General features: G+C 48.7%; 1 protein-coding gene across 1 annotated transcript in view; it reads left to right on the top strand.

Moving 5' to 3' along the window:
• The window catches only part of MYH11 (myosin heavy chain 11), an 85430-nt gene that overhangs the window by 42251 nt on the left and 23135 nt on the right, over positions 1-20044 (top strand). The window contains 15 exon segments of the mRNA XM_049789258.1: positions 1051-1114; positions 2906-3004; positions 7509-7528; positions 7530-7565; positions 7567-7654; positions 11198-11293; positions 13127-13245; positions 14283-14435; positions 14950-15123; positions 15911-16084; positions 17510-17624; positions 18038-18231; positions 18900-19021; positions 19102-19171; positions 19398-19558. Coding sequence (XP_049645215.1) covers positions 1051-1114; positions 2906-3004; positions 7509-7528; positions 7530-7565; positions 7567-7654; positions 11198-11293; positions 13127-13245; positions 14283-14435; positions 14950-15123; positions 15911-16084; positions 17510-17624; positions 18038-18231; positions 18900-19021; positions 19102-19171; positions 19398-19558 — 1685 coding nt within the window.

Here is a 20044-nt window from a genome sequence, read left to right as displayed (position 1 = left end):
AAATAAATAAATAAAGGAAGGAAGGGTAGAAGAAAGGAAATAGAAAAAAAAGAAGAAAGAAAAGGAGGGAAGGATGGAAGGAAGGTTAGAAGGAGGGAAAGAAGGAGGAAGGGAGGAAAGGAAGGAAGAAAGAAAGGAAGGAAGGAAGGAAGGGAGAGAAGAAGGGATGGAGGGAAGGAAGGGAAGAGGAAGGAAAGAAGAAAAGAAGGAAGGGAAGAAGGAAGGAAAGAAGAATGAAGGAAGGGAGGAAGGAAGGAAAGAAGAATGAAGGAAGGGAGGAAGGAAGGAAGGGAGGAAGGAAGGAAGGAAGGAAGGAAGGAAGGAAGGGTGGGAGAGGGAGGGAGGGAGGGGAAAAAAGGGGGAAGAGGAAGGAAGGAAAGTGTGGGCACAGGGGTGGGATGGTTGGTATATAAATTGCTTCTCACTACAGATTATTGATCCTGTCTTGGCCTAAGGACCTTGTGAGGGTCCTACTGCTCATCATTCATTCATTCATTCATTCATGCATGTATTAAAAATAGACCATTGACTTGGCCAAGTATTGGCTATCATAACTGTCTCAGTGAACATTGACTGAGATGCCACTGGTGCCATCCCTGTGATTTCCAACCCCTTTGCACCTGCCACATGGCACAGTTCCACAGACCAGAGGGTATTTTCCAGTGCCCACTGTGCTCAGTGCCCACATAGCCACATAGGAACGAACTGGGCTCTGTGGTATACCAATCTCTGTATGCTCCAACTCCCTTCACTTCAGCTGACCCTGAAACTCTTTTTTTTTTTTTGTGGTTTTTGGGTCACACCCGGTAGTGCTCAGGGGTTACTCCTGACTCCATGCTCAGAAATTGCTCCTGGCAGGCACAGGGGACCATATGGGACGCCGGGATTCGAACCGATGACCTTCTGCATGAAAGGCAAATGCCTTACCTCCATGCTATCTCTCCGGCCCCAGACCCTGAAACTCTTATGTCACTGCTCCCCCAACCTTCCTGCTCAGGTAAGAATAGCTCAGCTGGGCACCCAGCCTGACACAGGCCCCCCTTTTTGCAGGGCAAATTCATCCGCATCAACTTTGACGTCACTGGCTATATCGTGGGTGCCAACATAGACACATGTATCCTTTATTAGAGTTCGGGATGATACCGGGTAATGAGAGTCAGAGACCACCTCTGATAATGCAAGGTGCAAAAGGGAGGGGTTTATTTGGTTAACCAAGGTCCGAGCCTCATCCCACTAGGGGAGTCTTGGCAAGGACCCTGAATCCAATCTTCAAGCAGTTTATATAGAAATTACAAGCATTAACAGAACATTAATAGAACAATTATTTCATTGTATAGATGTCCTAATTAATCACTGATTTTACTGGTTGTCAAGGGATATCCTAATTTGAACCTTGGTTGTCAGGGGATACTCTGAGAGAGAAACTGGTTGTCAAGGGATATTCCTGGTTGTCGGGGGATCTCTGATTCAAACCTTGGTCATCAAGGAATATCCTAATAGAAAGACTGGTTGTTGGGGGAATCTCTTTTTTTTTTTTTAGTTAAGATGGTTTTATTTGGGCCCGGAGAGATAGCACAGCGGCGTTTGCCTTGCAAGCAGCCGATCCAGGACCAAAGGTGGTTGGTTCGAATCCCGGTGTCCCATATGGTCCCCCGTGCCTGCCAGGAGCTATTTCTGAGCAGACAGCCAGGAGTAACCCCTGAGCACTGCCGGATGTGACCCAAAAACTAAAAAAAAAAAAAAAAAAAAAAAAAAAAAAAAAAAAAAAGATGGTTTTATTTGTTTACTATGACAATAAATTTAGAATTACATTCTTTTTTATATTTTTTATTGTGGGCAAAGTGAATTACAAATCTTTCACTGTAATATTTAAGGCACATAGTAGTAATGAATGAGGAGCATTCCCACTACCAGTGTTGTCCTCCCTTCACCCCTGTCCCTAGCATGCATCCTACTTCCCCCTCTTCTACCCCTCCCCATAATGCTAATGCAACTGTTCCTGGGGGGATCTCTTATTTAGACTTTTGGTTGTTAAGGGAGCCTTTTTCCAAGCTCACTCCACCCCTCGTTCCTTATTCCTGAAGGGCATCAACTTTGGTTGTATTTCTGAGTTAACTCTTTCTCTGCCTTGAGCCAGGAGTGAAAAAGTACACTTTACTAGGGTTTGAGCTTGTCTTAGTCTAGAGTTCCTTATCATAGACTTAGGGGGAGAATTTTTGTCCTTACACCTTGTCGGAGGCCCCAAGTGGATCCCAAACCAGGGTCCTCCTAATCCCCAAACACATCTCCATCCCTGATCTTCCTGGGGGATGCCAAGTTGGTTGGGGAGATTCGAAGAAGGTGCTCACATGCGTGGGCATGTCCTGGGGTTGGAACCCCAGCCACCCATTGCCAGGTGAACTCCATACCTGCTGTGCTATCACTACATGGTTTATCTGTGGTTTATCCTGGTAGTGGGGTTGTGTATGCTCTGTCTGTATGTCTGTCACTCTCTACCTCTCTTTTCCCCTCTTCCCTCATCTCCTCCCCACTCCTGCCTCCTGTTAGTTTCCTTCCCTCTGCCCCACTTTTCTTCAAATCTGGGATCTGCCAGCAGCAACCTCTGGTCTCATCTGGGTCTCAGAACTGAATCAGGCCTGGGTAGTTTGGTTTTACCTCTAGTCCCTTACATGAAGGCTCTCCAGAACCCTCCAGTACTTCTAGAACTCTACAGAACTTTATAGAACCCTCTAGAACTCTCCAGACTCCTCTAGAACTCTCCAGACAGAACTCTCCCAAGAGCCTCTTTCTTTGGAGCCTGGAGCAGTCCCCACTCCTGCAGAGGTACTGAGACTCTTGAAAAGGACTTGATTATTAATGGGGTGTACCTCTGGCATCTGCGGGTTTCTTAACTTACTCCAACCAGACCTGCTAGAAAAGTCCCGGGCCATTCGCCAAGCGAGAGATGAGAGAACGTTCCACATCTTCTACTACATGATCGCTGGGGCCAAGGACAAGATGAAAGGTGAGTACTGGGGCTAGAGATATATAACACAGCAGGGAGGGTGCTTGCCTTATACAAGGCCAACCCAGATTCCAAGGTTGGATTCTCAGTATTCCATAGGGTCTACCGAGCACCATCAAGAGTGATTCCTCAGTGCAGAGCTAGGAGTAACCACTGAGCATTTTGGGGTATGGCCCCAAACCAAAAAATAATAAAGGAAAGAAGGAAGAAAAGTGCTCTAGAGTGCATGGAGGGGAAAGAAGCTTACCTCTGGGAAGTAGTGTGAGGTGCTTTGTGTCCCTCGATTAGCCAGGAGCCTTGGGCATCCCTGGCCATTCTTATTTCCTAAGCATCTACTATGTGACTGACCACCATCAGTTTTGGTGAGATGATTGTCATGGTCCAGTGGACACAGTCCGTGCCTCTGGGGAGCATGCAAACAGCCCCCCTGTTGGCTGGCTCCCAAGAGAACATTTATGGGAGTTGCAGTTGTGTTTCAGAAGGGTTTGGAGGAGCCTCGGAGCTGAACCTTTTCCACTCCTGTGACAGGTGACTTAGAAGCAGCCTCTGTGGAAGGCAGGCCCGGCTAACTTGCTCCTTAAAGGACTAAAAGTTTCTGAGTCTTCAGACCACACTGTTATTTCCATGCATAGCAAGGCACCCCAAACGCCAGTGGGCCTGGCCTCTGAGTACACAGAGCCAGTGGGACCATGGGAGAGCACTTAGCTATCTGGAGCACTGCTATACACTGCTCCAGTCCCTGGCAACCCATGGTCCTTCAGGCAACCCCAAGAGTGACTCCTGAGGCAATAGTAGTCCCTGAGCACTTTGGGGTCCAGCAAACTGACATTAAAACAAAACAAACAAGAAGTGGGCCATAGTTTGGTGGCCTTCTGTAGTAGGGGCATTTTCCCATGTAAATAGAGTGTATACAGATTCCAGAAGCTTTACATTCTGGGTATGTAGCCACAGATTAAGTCTTTGTTTCTTTTTTGGTCAATCCTGGAGGTGCTCATAACTCATTCCTGGAGGGACTCTGAGCACCATATGGGGTGCCAGAGATTACACCTAGGCTAGCCAAATGCAAGGCAAGCTCCAAACACATTGTACTCTTTGGCCCCCTGTCCTAAGTCTTAAGTAGAACCAGAGCACTACCCAGGATCTCAGGGGATCTAGAGCCCCTTAGGGAACCATATTCTCAGATCTGTGCATTGAACTGCTGCTGGCCATGTTGGCTGAGAACCACCCAGAAGACCAATCCCAGCAGTGGTTAGGGACCCCCTCACCCAAATATACAAATCCCATAGCTAAAAAAAAAAATAGATTAGGTATTGCAAGTACAGAGGATGGCCTAAATTCTATTAAAAAGTCAAGACTTTTATGAGAAAAAAAACAAAGTTGACTCCTGATATGTTTTGTGACCTAAGGTGACAATTACCAAAAGGACTTGGGTCTCTTGTCAGTATTGAGGTGTGTTGCATGGAGACATCATCTGGAGTTTCCATCTTTCTGGGAATCTCCAGCACATTTGTTCAGATGAGAGGCTGGAGGTTCTGAGTAGTGACAGACATCATCAAATAAGGGAGTGAGCAGTTTTGGTGCTGATAGGTGGGGAGAGGTGTGGGGTTGAATGTCCCCATACCCTCTTCTGCTCATCAGCAGTCAGCAGTTTAATACTTGGGGTTTCTATTCTCTGTTCTGACTTTAAAGGGCAAGGACAAGGGAGCCGGAGTAATAGTACAGTAGTAGAGCATTTGCTTTGCACAAAGCTGACCCAGGATGACCTGGGTTCAATCTTCAGCATCCCATATGATCCCCTGAGCCTGTCAAGAGCAATTTCTGAGCACAGAGCCAGACGTAACACCTAAGCGCCACTGGGTGTGCCCCCACAAGAAACAGGAGGGAGGCAAGGACAAGCCTAGTCAGGACCATTCCTGGGACCATTTTCATTTTTGATAATCAGAGAAAGAATCAAACACTTTTAAGTTTATACCCATTAATGTCCAGCTTTGGCAAAGACCCCAGTCCCTGTGATGGGAATCAGGTGCTTCCATTAATCCTAAAGCTTAAATCTTGCATTTATCTGAGGGAGGGTTTGCTACACACCCAAGATGCTCAGGCTTTCTCCTGGCTCTATGCTAACGGATCCCTCACGGCAGTGCTTGGGGACCAGTGGGGGAGGAGACCATAAACAATGTTCAGAAACAGAACTGTCAGTCAGCATTGGAACTCTGCACTATCTTGTGAGTTAGTGTAATATTATGTTTATTTATTATGTATTATGTACATTATGTACTATTATGTACATTATGTACTATTATGTTTACTTAGCAGCAGCTTCTAAGGGACTGGAATCACAAAAGACTTAATTTCTTTTTTTTTTTTTTTTTTTGGTTTTTGGGCCACACCCAGTGACATTCTGGCTATGCACTCAAATTGCTCCTAGCAGTCTCAGGGGACCATATGGGATGCCAGGAATCAAACCCTGCTCAGTCGCATGCAAGGCAAACACCCTACTGCTGTGTTATCGCTCCGGCTCCCAAAAGACTTGATTTCTAAAGGAAAGTTATCCAACTGACTTCCCTTCAAAGCTATAGACAAATCCAGCCTAATTAAAAATTATTCTGGGAGCTGACTCTTTCTGAATTGGCAAGTGTCCTAAAATCTACTGGTAAGAGAAAAGGAGGAGCAGTGATAGATCTTGGGGAGGAAGGAAGAGCTGAATGGAACAACTGAGTATCAGAACCCCAGGCTGGGATGGTACTGAGCACAATAATTCATCGAAGTCATCATGTAAACAAGGATCAGCAGAAAGTTCTTGCATATGGGCCAGAGAGTAAATAGTTTAGACTTGGGAGACCTTCTGGCTTCTCTGCCACTGTGTGACTCTGCCTGATGGTTTGGGAGCTCCAGAGAAAACAGACTCAGAAAAGGAAATGGCTGTTTCCATGAAGCATTGGCAGCTTGGTCCATCCTGCTTCATGCCATCCCCTGAAACAAACGCTCCTTTTCCCTTATGCTAGAACTGCTTGGAGGAGAGGAAAGAGCTGAGTTTGTCTTGGCCCTAGCGGGAAGTTAGTCAGTAGCTGCTCAGTTGGACTGAGACCCAAACTAGACAATCGAATGCTAGCATCTCCCAGTATTACCCCCAACACAAGCCCATCAGATCCAGAGTTAGTGGGGACCAGAAACAACCAGAAAAGCAAAGCAATTTCTGAGGGGGATTAGTTGGCATTGGAGAATGAGACAGGGCATAGTGTTTTGTTTGGTTTTTGTTTGTGAGCCACAGCTGGGAATACTAAAGAATTACTGCTGGCTCTGCTGTGGAATTACTCCTGGCAGACTCTGGGGACCATATGGGATGTTGGTGATTGAACCTGGATCTGCTTCATGCAAGGCAAATGGCCTCCCCAATGTGCTATCTCCCCAGCCCTCAGATTTTAAAGATTTTAAAGACCCTTTTAGCTTTGTTGAACTCCTAAGTCAGGAAACACCTAATGTAACTGTGCAGGGCAAGAGATTTGGGGGGTGGAGGTTGGGGGACACACTGGCAGTGCTCAGGTGTTGGTTACTCCTGGATTTGCATTCAAGAATCACTCCTGGCAGGTTCAGGGAACCATATGGGATGCTGGGGTCAGTTGCATGCAAGGCCAATGCCCTCTCTCATTGTGCTATTGCTCTGGCCCCAGAGAATAGTATTTTGATGATACTCTGATAGTGATTGAAGTTTGGTGGGGAACTTGCCAAGCAGTGCTCAGGGCGCTTGAGACAGATGGGGGGGGGTGTCCTGATGATTCAATGATCTGGCCCCTCCTTGCTATGCTGCTCAGACCCAGAGATGTTTGGGGCCACCAGAGCTATACCTTGCAGTGCTCAAATACCTCCATGCCTACATCCAGCCAACAGAGACCTTGTATTCACAAGGCATGCACCCCTCAACTCTAAGCATTCCTTCACCCCGAATTTTTAAAGCTTATGATTTTTTAAAAAAATTTTTGTTTTTTGGGTCACACCTGGCCACGATCAGGGGTTACTCCTGGCTCTATGCTCAGAAGTCGCTCCTGGAAGGCTCAGGGGACCATATGGGGTGCCGGGATTTGAACCACTGACCTTCTGCATGCAAGGCAAACACTTTATCTCCATGCTATCTTTCTGGCCCCATGACTTTTTTTAATGAAAGGAAATGGGAGCATAAAGATGGATCTCCTTTGCAGGTGGCTTTGTTCCAGAAATCAGGGCATTTGGGGGCAGTTGAGATAAGGTGGGCTCTCCTGGGTGTGCAGTTCTAGATCAAGGGTCAATGGCTCAGGAAGGGGGACCAAGATTTAGTTTTCAGCCACCCAAGAGACCAGTGATGGCTCGTTATGGCTCTTTGAATCGATGAAGCAGATATAAAATATTGAAGTTTCCCCCATAGGAGTAAGGGAAAAAGCTAAAAATGCCGGACCTTTCTCCAGTTTCATTTTTCTGTTCCTAGAAGCTGTCTGTCTTTCTGACCACATCCCCCCTCTGCCTCCTCTTCCAGATGACTTGCTCTTGGAGGGTTTTCAACAACTATACATTTATCTCCAATGGCTACGTGCCCCATCCCAGCTGCCCAGGATGACGAGATGTTTCTGGAAACCCTGGAGGCCATGGGGATCATGGGCTTCAGTGAGGAGGAGCGTCTGGGTAAGTCTCCCATGCTGGGGCTGGGCTAGAGCCCTGAGCCATGTTCTTGGTGCCACCGGACTCCCTTAGAGGTTCACCTATGATCAGGGTTGAGCTTTATTCTTGGAAAATTTCAACTCCTCAAAAACAAAAAAAGAAAGAAAGATTTTATTATGTGCTGGTGCTTGTCAGCAATGAGGATATAGCACATCCTTGTTAGGGTTCATGTTGGTGACAAGTGACTCCAATTACCTGTGGAGATGAAAAGATGAGGGATACTGGCTTCACCTACTGCAAATTCTGGGCACTCAAACGGTGTCTCTAGAGCATAATCTTCTAGCACTGTGGACTGTAGGTAGACTGTAGTTTCTTGGCAGCAAAATAACTGCTGTGGCTCCAACCCTCACAGCCTTCAGGCTTTTGTCCAGGGGGACAAGCATTTTCTGGAATATTATCACTTGGCCTGAGGAGATGTGCCACTGCTGATTGTAACTTTGCTGGCAGAAAGGTAGCTGATGACCGAAAATGATGTGGACAGGGATAGGGGTTCACCAGAGGTCGTGGGTTAGCAAGGTTCTTCTAAAAGATTTGTGTCTGGTAGACTCCAGTATTGGTCCATCTCATTAATGGAACCTGAGCCGGTCCTGGTCTTCATGCTGTGCTTCAGAAAATGCCTTTCCTTCTAGGCTAGTTGTACCCCTATGTTCAAAGTTAATTTCATTTTGGAACACGAGGGCAAGATTGTGGAAAGTTTCCTTCCTTCCCACGCCCACTCCTGCTTGCAGCCCCAGAATAGCACAAAGGTTGCCGAAAGGCAGAGACTGGGAGGAGTGCCCCTGCTGAGATAATGAGGGGCTCAGTAAATATGGGTGCTGGGGTCAGTTGACAAATGGATGGTATGTGTGGACTTTGGCTGGGTCCTGGACCAGATTCAGAATGACATGGGCTCTCTAAGAGTAGTTCATCTGAGTTGGAGCCAGAATCAGTTCTGGGTCAATTCTTTGCTTTAAAAAAAAAAGTGGAGGACTGGAGAGATAGCACAGCGATAGAGCAGTTGCCTTGTATGCAGCCAACCCGGGAGGGACCCGATTGGATTTCAGGCATTCCATATGGTCCTCCAGCCTGCTGGAGCAATTTCTGAGTGCAGAGCCAAGAGTAACCCCTGAGCACAGCTGGGTGTGGTCCAAGAACCAATAAATAAATGAAGTTTTTTGTTTTTCTTTAATTTTCTTTTTTTTTTTTTTTTTTGGTTTTTGGGCCACACCCGTTGACGCTCAGGGGTTACTCCTGGCTATGCGCTCAGAAGTTGCTCCTGGTCCATCCAAGGCTAGCGCAGGCAAGGCAGGCACCTTACCTCTTGCGCCACCGCCCGGCCCCTTCTTTAATTTTCTTTATATTTATTTATTAATATATTTTATACAATTTGATTACAAACATGATTGTAGTTGGGTTTCAGTTATATAAAGAACACCCGCCCTTCATCAATGAGACATTTCCATTACCAATGCCCCAAATCTCCCACCTCCCTACCCCCCACACCTGTATTTGAGACAGGCTTTCTACTACCCTCATTCATTCACATTGTAATAAATAAAGTTTAAAAAAAAAGTTTAAAAAGGGACCCAGAGTGATAGCACAGTGGGGTGGATGTTTGCTTTGCACACTGTGACCTGGGTTTAATTCCCGGCATCCCATGTGTTCCATCAGCACTGCTGGAAAGTGATCCCTTAGTTAAGAATAAGTCCTGAGGGGGCCGGGCGGTGGCGCTGAAGGTAAGGTGCCTGCCTTGCCTGCGCTAGCCTTGGACGGACCGCGGTTTGATCCCCCCGGTGTCCCATATGGTCCCCCAAGCCAGGAGCAACTTCTGAGCACATAGCCAGGAGTAACCCCTGAGCGTTACTGGGTGTGGCCCAAAAAACCAAAAAAAAAAAAAAAAAAGAATAAGTCCTGAGGGCCCAGAGAAATAGCACAGCGGCGTTTGCCTTGCAAGCAGCCGATCCAGGACCAAAGGTGGTTGGTTCGAATCCCGGTGTCCCATATGGTCCCCTGTGCCTGCCAGGAGCTATTTCTGAGCAGACAGCCAGGAATAACCCCTGAGCACAGCCGGGTGTGGCCCAAAAACTAAAAAAAAGAAAAAAAAAAAGAATAAGTCCTGAAAATAGCTGGGTGTGACACCAGAATAAAAACAAAAAGTTTTAAATTGGGCTGGACCCAGGGGAGAGGGCGCTTACCTTGGATGTAGTGCTCAGGTTCATCCTCTATGGTTTCCTGAGCCCCCGCCAGAAATGATTTCTGAGTACACAGCCAGTAACCCCTCATCATCACTGGAGAAACAAAAACTAAACAAAATCAACTAGGATGGGGAACTTCTCACCAGTCCCAAACACTCTCACCCAGACCCAGTCTGAGGACAGTTTGAGTTGGCCCAGGCAGGGAGGGAAACCTTTACTGGCCTCTAGTGGTTGGACTTGGGATGCTGAAACCCAGCAAGCGCCTTAACCCCTCTCAGGCATGGGTTTTGAGGCATAGTGGTAGGGCATTTGCCTTGCAGCCAGCTAATCCAGGACAGACATGGATTTGATCCCTGGCATCCCATATGGTTCCCTAAGCCAGGAGCAATTTCTGAGCCCAGAGCCAGGAGTAACCCCTGAGCGCCACCAGGTGTGGCCCAAACAAACAAAAAATTAAAGACTTTCTATTGACATGTGACCTCTGCTGAGAAAGCTGTCTGTGTTCATGGTTTGGTGTGGCTTAATCCTAGCACCCATTACCACCAAAAACACCCACTGCCCCATACCTGGAAGCTCCCTCTTGCCCCATTTCAGTAGCTCCCACCAGGGAGAAGCATTAGTCTGACTTCTAATAGCCAGACCTGTCCTGTTCTTCTGTGTTCTCTCATCTGCTTCATGCTCAGGATGGACCAACAGCAATTTTGAGGTTGGTGGCACTAATGCCCCATTCTTCTGGCTGCATGGGAGCAGGTGACAAATATCTTCTTGAAAGGACCAGAGGGGAAAATCAACTCAGCCTCTGCAGGTGACATTGTCTCAATTGCACCGGTTGAGTCTGCCACAGCAGTGCATATATAAGCTCTGGCTAACGTGTCAGTGAGGGGGCTGTGTTCCAATAAAACTTTATTGATAGCAGGGCTGGAGCAATAACACAGTGGGAGTGGGTAGGGCATTTGCCTTGCATTCTGCTGACCCAGGTTTGATCTCTGGCATCCCATATGGTTCACTGAGCACTGCCAGGAGTGATTTCTGAGCATAGAGCCAGTAGTAATCCCTATGTACTGTTGGGTATGCCTCCTCCCCCCCCCAAAAAAAAAAGCTTTATTGACAGGGACAGGTAGAGGGCTGGATTTGATGCAGAGGGCTAAAACTGGCCATAGAGTTCCGGTTAGAGTGCAAAGACTCCTAGCAACTTTCTGCAACTTTCTGCTTCCCTGGCAGAGAATGAGATTTTAGCTTCCTCCTAGCATGTAGCACCAGGCAGGCTGGAATGCTGGCAGGTTGGCAACTCCTACCCTCTCCATGTGTGTCTGAGTTGCATCTCCTTCCACAGCCGTGCTGAAGGTGGTTTCATCAGTACTGCAGCTCGGGAACATCGTCTTCAAGAAGGAAAGAAACACAGACCAGGCGTCCATGCCTGACAACACAGGTGCCCTTGCTTACAACTTCTCTGGCAAAATGGGGTGGCTGGGGTCCTTCTCTAGTTCTAGTTCTTGGAAGGGGGCATCAAGATTTGCTCAAGGATTGCTCTATATTCAATGTGGATGGAGGGCAGAGGTGAACTAGAGTCAGGTGCATGTAAGGCTGTAAGCCCTGTGTGAACTCACAAACTCTCCTCTCTCTCTCTCTCTCTCTCTCTCTCTCTCTCTCTCTCTCTCTTCTCTCTCTCTCTTCTCTCTCCCCTCCCTTCCTTTCTCCCAGTTTCTGGTTCTTTCCCAGATAAAGCTATCTGGATATTAACAAGCAGCTTTTCATCACTGATTTCTCCTTTCAAAGTTTCCACTGGCGGGGCCAGAGTGATAGGACAGTGGGGAGGGTACTTGCCTTGCATGTAACTAACCCAGGTTTGATCCCTGACATTCTATATGATCCCCTGAGTACTTCCAGGAGTGATCCCTGAGTGCAGAGCCAGGAGTAAACACTGAGCACAGCCAGGTGTGTCCAAACCTCAAAATTTTCAACCTCAAAAGTTTCAAATCATTTAGGGAGAAGTTCTTGGAGTCTTGGTGTCAGGACATGAGTCATTTTAGATAGGAAGAATCCAAGGGGCTGGAGAGGTAGTATAGGAATTAAGGAGCTTGTTTGCAGCTCACTGATCCCAGTTCAAATCCTCAGCATCACATTTTGGTCTCCCAAGCACCACAGGGACCACTTCTTAACCCAGAACTTGGAATGGTTCTTGAGCACTGCTGGGTGAGGTCCAACTGTCCACACAACAAAATATATTAAAAAAGAAGAAATCAAAGCTCCTTTGGAGCTCTAGTCTCTGCTCTCTTGTCTCTGCCCTCTCTATTTGTCTTATTTATTATTTCTTTCTTTTTCTTTTTTTCTTTTTTTTTTTTTTGGTTTTTGGGCCACACCCGGCGGTGCTCAGGAATTACTCCTGGCTGTCTGCTCAGAAATAGCTCCTGGCAGGCACGGGGGGGACCATATGGGACACCGGGACTCGAACCAACCACCTTTGGTCCTGGATCGGCTGCTTGCAAGGCAAACGCCGCTGTGCTATCTCTCCGGGCCCTTATTTATTATTTCTAAGCACATGTGCAGGATGCGATATACTAGGACTGAGCAGTGCAGAAAATGCAGTCACAAATTTCCATTTTGTTGGTGGCCCTAAAATAAAACCAAACAAAACTATTCTAGATATTGCCACAGAGTCCAAGGGACAAGTCACCTGCAGCTGAGAATCCTGGGAATTGGGGGGATGGAGAGATGTCATTGCTGTACTCTCTTCCTGTTTCATGAGAACCTCATAGGGTATGTGCCCTTGTGCCAATAGACTCTAAAGTCCAGTGTGTGTGGCCACAAACTGAGCCCCCAGGCATGTCCCAAAGGTGTTGAACTGAGGTTGATAGCACAGTTACCCCTGCTGATGGTCCTTTATCTTGCTTCATTCTCTTCCCTAGGCAAGTCATAAGATCTCAGAAAGCAGGGCCTGTCAGAAGCCAAGAGAAATGTAAAAAGTTAAAAGGCTTTTCGAAAATTACACAGCGGGGAAGTGAGAGGAAGATTCGATCTAGATTTCTGACCCCCGAATCCTCATTGGGAGCAGCCTTCCCTCATCCTCACTGTTGTGTATTGGCAAAGTCTGGGGGGAGGAGGTCACTGGTGACCGCAGTGTTTAGGACTCTTTCAGGCTTCCTTATCCCCTCATGTTTTGTCTCTCCAAGAAAAGCAGCATCTACACAGAAAACAAACACCCCATTGTATGCCTGCCTGCCGGTGGGCTCCTGGTGACATGCTGCTGCTTCCCTTCCTCTAGCTGCTCAGAAGGTTTGTCACCTCGCGGGAATCAATGTGACTGATTTCACAAGAGCAATTCTGACGCCACGCATTAAAGTTGGGCGAGATGTCGTGCAGAAGGCACAGACGAAAGAACAGGTAGCGGCACTGGGTGTTTATTCCTGCAGCCTTTGACCCCTTCACCCATCCACCCATTCACTCACCTCTCCATTCATTCTTCAACCATCCATCATCCATCCACCCATCCTCTCACCTATTCATCCATTCACTCTCTATATATTCACTATTCATCCATCCATCTCTCTGTAGCACTTCGTCCATTTACTCAACCATCCTTGAGTGAATTCGTCCACTCATACATTTATTCATCTGTACTTCCACCCACCCATCTACTGATTTACTCCATCCATTTGCTTATACATCCATCATCCATCCATGTATTCATGGATGTTCATCCATGGACTGTTCATCCATCCATGTATTCATGCATCTATAAATCTATCTGCCCATCTGTACATCCCCATCTTTTCATTATTCATCTATGCATCCATCTACCTATCATCTGTCACCCATACACTCCCTTCTCCACTCATTCACTCATTCATCCATCCATCACCCATCTGTTCATGATATATACATCTCTCCATGCATCACCTCAACCATCCACCCATAAATCCAGCTGTCCATGCACCATTCATCCATTCATAGACAGCTTCATCTAATCACTCATCTACCCTCCTTTTTTCTCTTTATCCCCCAGCCACCTACTATCAAGATAGTCAAAGTTCCAAGTTAGGTTTTGAAGCTAGAATCCAGAACAAGGACAGCAACATCCCTGGCTGCTGTAGCGGTGTTCATCCCAGGACACCATCCCTGCCCTGATCTCTTTGCTGCAGGTCTGACCTAAAAAATGGTCCTCAGAAGCAGTATTGACAACCTCACCATGATCCCCAAGACCCCAGAGGCTCTATTTTGTTCCAGGTCATTCTGACAGGTTGTGTTTCCAGATCCACCTGGTCCTGCCATGGGCATGGGTCCTTTCCCTCCTGCTTCTAGATAGAGGGTCATTTTATTATGAGCCTTTTGTACAGACCAAACAAACAGAGAGGAGTGAGCACCTGGCCCTCAGCCAGGCTGGGAATGATCATGTCTCCCCTTTGAACACCCACACACAGGCTGATTTTGCCATTGAAGCTCTGGCCAAGGCAACATATGAGCGTCTTTTCCGCTGGATTCTTGCTCGTGTGAACAAAGCCCTGGACAAGACACATCGCCAAGGGGCCTCCTTCCTGGGCATCCTGGACATTGCTGGATTTGAGATCTTTGAGGTATGGCTAGGTGGAGTCCTGGCTGGCCACACTTTGGTTCTCTGGGTTGTGGCTTCCTCTTGGAGAAACCCTTCTAGAATTGGGCAACTACACTGTCAAGACTAGCTTCTTCCTGGTGAAGGAGACAACACCCTCAGGGAGTGTATGTGAAACTGAGAAGACTAGGGATCCAGCTCTCTGCCTTCTTCCACCCCCTCAGCTTCTTCTCCAGTGGGTTTTTGCCTATTGGTGTCAATGAGACTTCCACAGTTCTCAACAGCATTCCAGCCACCGCATTCTCTCTCTCTCTCTCTCTCTCTCTCTCTCTCTCTCTCTCTCTCTCTCTCTCTCTCTCTCTCTCTCTCTCTCTCTCTCTCTCTCTCTCTCTCTCGCCTCCAGAGGAGAGCGCCTCTGAACCTCAATGTCCAATATGCTCCTCCAGTTTTTCCTTGTCAGGGACCCCCAGTTCACCATGTTCGCCACCCCATGTCTGGGACCCCCAGCTCACCATCACCACCATCACCCTCTATTCCAGGTGAACTCCTTCGAGCAGCTGTGCATCAACTACACCAATGAGAAGCTGCAGCAGCTGTTCAACCACACCATGTTCATCCTGGAGCAGGAAGAGTACCAGCGCGAGGGCATCGAGTGGAACTTCATCGACTTCGGCCTCGACCTGCAGCCTTGCATTGAGCTCATCGAGAGGCCGGTGAGCCCTCCCCCCAGGCCGGGCAGGCCCCTCACCCCTGTCCAGTGCAGCCCAAGCTTGGCCTCCTGCTCCCTTACTCCACCTTCCATCCTCTTCCTTCCTCTCTCTTTCTTTATTTCTCTTTAGCTGTCCTCCTTCCTCTTCTTCCTTCCCTCTTCCTCTTCTTCCCTTCTTCCTTCCTCCTGTCCTCTTCTCCTTTTCCCCTTCCATTTCTTCTTCTCTCCTTTCTCTCCCTTTCATTCTTTGTTTCCTAACCTCTCAGTCCACTCACCCCTCCTTTTCTCTCCTTTACTCCTCTCCCTTGCACCCTTCCTGGGTTTGTTCAGGTATTCTGGAGCCTCTGTTGGTTCTAACCTCACTGCCTCAGGAGGGCAGAGGTTCCTTTCTATCCCCCACTCCTCCCGAAGAAGAAGGGCTCATTGGGCACTGATAAATCCGGCTCCTCCCGTGGAGCCAAGTGTGAACCTCAGAGGAGTGTATCTCTAAAAAATGCTAAAAAAAAGGAGGTGCTTTGCTAAAAGGAATTTCTAGTGAATTTATTTCCCAAGCTAAGGGCTTCTTTACAAGTGAAATGATTGTGGTGCTGCCAGCTCTCTACTAGGGGACAGCAGCAAGACCATGTTCCATAAAACCTGCTGGTCCTGGAGGTGCAGGGAATCAGCATTTCCTTCTTCTCCAGGAAAATGAGGCTCTAGATCCAGGAGCTTGTTGAAGTGTGGGCATGGCCAGCCTAGGGCTGGGGTACCCTCCCCACAATCAACCCTACCTTTCCATCTTGTGTCCCCAGAACAATCCCCCGGGCGTGCTGGCCCTCCTGGACGAGGAATGTTGGTTCCCCAAAGCCACCGATAAGTCCTTTGTGGAGAAACTGTGTTCAGAGCAGGGTAACCATCCCAAGTTCCAGAAGCCCAAGCAGCTCAAGGACAAGACTGAGTTCTCCATCATCCACTACGCTGGGAAGGTATCAGCTTGCTTTCATTTTTGTTTTGTTGTTGTTGTTGTTGTTGTTGTTTTTCTTCGGGATTGGGGATTACAGGAGTATGCTGGCAGGACTCAAGAACTACTCAGGCATGGCAGCAGGTAGTTCTGCTGGACTCTAAATTCTGGATCCTGAACCAACATCCAAACCTAAAATCCCCTTGAATGGGGGTGACTTTTTAGGCCAACACAATTATCCTTCTCTTTTAAGTTTTTTTAAGTTTTTATTTGATTTGGTTTAGGGCCACACACCAAACCTGATGCACTATCTTTTTATTTATTTATTTATTTATTTTTTTTTTTTTGGTTTTTGGTTTTTGGGCCACACCCGGCGGTGCTCAGGGGTTACTCCTGGCTGTCTGCTCAGAAATAGCTCCTGGCAGGCACAGGGGGACCATATGGGACACCGGGATTCGAACCAACCACCTTTGGTCCTGGATCGGCTGCTTGCAAGGCAAACGCCACTGTGCTATCTCTCCGGGCCTGCACCATCTATTTTTTAAATAAAATTTTATTTGATCACAGCCAAGTCATTTGCTTACGTATCTGTGGCTGTTTTTGTGAGACCCAGGCAGCCCTAAGCCCAGGTGACTGAGCTTGTCTGGCCTGCAAAACTAAAAACATTTGCTCTGCACCCTGTAAATTTGTGCTCCCCTAGGCACAGAGGAGTGAAGTTTTCCTTCCTCTCCCAACCCCATTATAAGTGAAGATTCTTATCAGTCTAGGACCATATCAGGCCCATTACCCCTGAATTTACTCAGCAGGTGGTTTTTATCAGCCCCTCCTGGTCTACACCATTGCCTGTGATTTCCTGGGGAATCTCTACCCACTGATGAAAATTCCCTCTTGATAGAAGTTGTTTCTTAGAGAGAGAGGAAAACAAGATCACTTCCCCCAATGTAATTTTTTTTTTTTTTTTTTTTTTGGTTTTTGGGCCACACCCGGTAACGCTCAGGGGTTACTCCTGGCTATGTGCTCAGAAGTTGCTCCTGGCTTGGGGGACCATATGGGACACCGGGGGATCGAACCGCGGTCCGTCCAAGGCTAGCGCAGGCAAGGCAGGCACCTTACCTTTAGCGCCACCGCCCGGCCCCCCCCAATGTAATTTGAATGTGATTCATCTTTATGGAAAATAAAACCAAGTGCTAAGTGCTCTCTGAATGTGGGAAGACCTCTCAGCAGTACAGCCCCTGCACTCCTCTGAAGTCTTGCGTTCATGCCAGGCTCTGAAGAAGGGGTTGCTAGAGAAGGATGTGGTAGCGGGAGGAAGGCTTTCCCTACCTGTGCCAGCCAGTCCCTGTCTCGGTGTCCAGGGCTGTCTACAGGCCCTAGCATGAAAGGATTGAGCAGGCAGGAAGAGCCTCATGCCCTGGGCATAGCTGACCTCTTGGGGGGGGGGGCTTGGCAGGTGGACTACAATGCCAGCGCCTGGCTGACCAAAAACATGGACCCCCTGAATGACAATGTCACCTCCCTTCTCAATGCATCCTCTGACAAGTTTGTGGCTGACCTATGGAAGGATGGTAAGGCTCCATGGAGCGGGAGCTCAGGAGAAACCCTGAGCCTGGCTTCCCCTCCTCCTGGCTTTCCCCCACAACCCCTGCCCACCCCCAGGAGATGCTGGTATGGGGGCAGCAGGCACCCAAGGATCAGTGTTGGCGGGTATGAGTGACATCTAGTTGACACCTGAACCTCTTCCAGTGAAGTGACCCCCAGCCCTGCCACCCTGGCCTAAGGAAGCAAGTCCATGTGGGCTTAGGTGGCCACAAAAGTGTTGGGGTGCTGGGGAATGTAGCACATGGGTGATGCTTGGAAAATTATCCCCTGACCCCCAACCCCATGTCCTGTCTCTCCCCCTGTTGCCGGAGAAGGGTGCAGGCCCCGAGGGCAGAGCAGGGCAGGGGTAGAGGCTGATGGGCCCACCGTGTTCCCGCAGTGGACCGCATTGTGGGGCTGGACCAGATGGCCAAGATGACTGAGAGCTCACTGCCCAGCGCCTCCAAGACCAAGAAGGGCATGTTCCGCACAGTGGGGCAGCTCTACAAGGAGCAGCTAGGCAAGCTCATGACCACGCTGCGTAATACCACCCCTAATTTTGTGCGCTGCATCATCCCCAACCACGAGAAAAGGGTGCGTGGTCAGAGAGTGGCTCGAGGGCTGTGGAGGCGCGCACATATATATGTATGTGAGACAAGACTGTGAAGTGCGTGTGTGTATGTGAGGGGGGGGGAGAAAGAGAGGTGGGATTGTGGAGGGTGTTTGAACATATGTGTGGGTGTCCATGTATGTTAGGCAAGACCTTGAGGTGTGTGTGTAAGGCGGGATTATGAGGTATATGTGTATATGTGTGTATGAGATGGGATTATGGAGGCACACACAAGTGTACTTGTGTGTGTGTGTCTGTGTGAGTTGGGATTGTGTGGAGGATGTGAGATAGGATTGTGGAGGGGTCAGATTCATGGTGGACAGGGAGGACCATGTCCTTCCTTCCATGACCTTGACCTTCCCCTCTCAGGTCCTCAGGAGTTGTCTTGCCCTGATTTACATTCTAGAAAGGGCACAGGGAAACAGGGCCCAGGGGACTGGTGGAGGCCTCGGCTGTGGACGAGACAATGTAGGGAGAACTGAGCAGGGAGCGGTGGAGTGTGGGCTGGGACAGGAAGTAAGCCAGGTGGGATAAGGGGTAACTAGAACACCAATAAGAAGGGGAGAAAGAGCATTAAGCCCCTAAGCAGAGCCCCTGGCCAGGTGGGGACCCTGGGCCCTCTGCCCCCTGACTTGCCCTTCCCGGCCCACAGTCTGGCAAGTTGGATGCCTTCCTGGTGCTGGAGCAGCTGCGGTGCAACGGGGTGCTAGAGGGCATTCGCATCTGCCGCCAGGGCTTCCCCAACCGCATCGTCTTCCAGGAATTCCGCCAGCGGTGAGTCAGGCCCTCAGACTATCCCTCTTACTCTGTCCCCTAGGACACCCCCTCTGACTCTGTCCCCCCTCTGTCTCCAGCTACGAGATCCTGGCTGCCAATGCCATCCCGAAAGGCTTCATGGACGGGAAGCAGGCTTGTATCCTCATGGTGAGCACACCCTAAAACAGGCCTGTCCCCTGCTGCTGTGGGTGGGACCACCCTCAAACCTGCAAGATCTCCCCATATATATAAATACACACAAACACGCACATTCACACATGCACACACAAACACACACGTGCACACACAATTGTATACACACACAAACACACACACACACACACTCTGCGCACAGCACAGCAGGAAAACGGTGACTCTTCTCCTCCTGCTGCAGATCAAAGCTCTTGAACTTGACCCCAACTTGTACAGGATCGGGCAGAGCAAAATCTTCTTCCGCACTGGGGTTCTGGCCCATCTGGAGGAGGAGCGAGACTTGAAGATCACCGATGTGATCATGGCCTTCCAGGCCATGTGCCGCGGCTACCTGGCCAGAAAGTAACAGCAGCGGACTCTGGGACCCCTAAACACAGAATGCCTGGAGGGGGGGTGGGAAGTCGCCAGCCATCTTTTTGGACCCTGGATGCTGCTCTGGCCCGGGAAGGCAGGATGTGATACATGAGGTGTCACTGAGGCCTCTAGGCAGAGCAGGAATTTGTTCAGAATGTGGGTGCTAGAGGAGTAGGCCATGCTTTTTTTGTTTGTTTTCTTGTTTTGTTTTGTTTTTGTTTTGGGGTCACACCTGGCAGCGCTCGGGGGTTACTCCTGGCTCTAAGCTCAGGGGACCATATGGGATGCCAGGATTCGAACCACCGTCCTTCTGCATAAAAGGCAAACACCTTACCTCCATGTTATCTCTCTGGCCCCAGGCCTTGCTTTTTTTTTTTTTGCCAGGGAGATCCAGGCAAGCCCTCTGAGTGCCAATGTCCTTGCTGGAGAGTGAGCTTGGTGCCAGTGGGCCAGGACTGGTATAATTCCAGAAGG

This window comes from Suncus etruscus, chromosome 15 (genome assembly GCF_024139225.1).
Source record: "Suncus etruscus isolate mSunEtr1 chromosome 15, mSunEtr1.pri.cur, whole genome shotgun sequence".
NCBI classification, from domain to species: domain Eukaryota; kingdom Metazoa; phylum Chordata; class Mammalia; order Eulipotyphla; family Soricidae; genus Suncus; species Suncus etruscus.
Note: the sequence above shows the minus strand (reverse complement) of the source record. Positions and strands in the feature narration are given on the sequence as shown.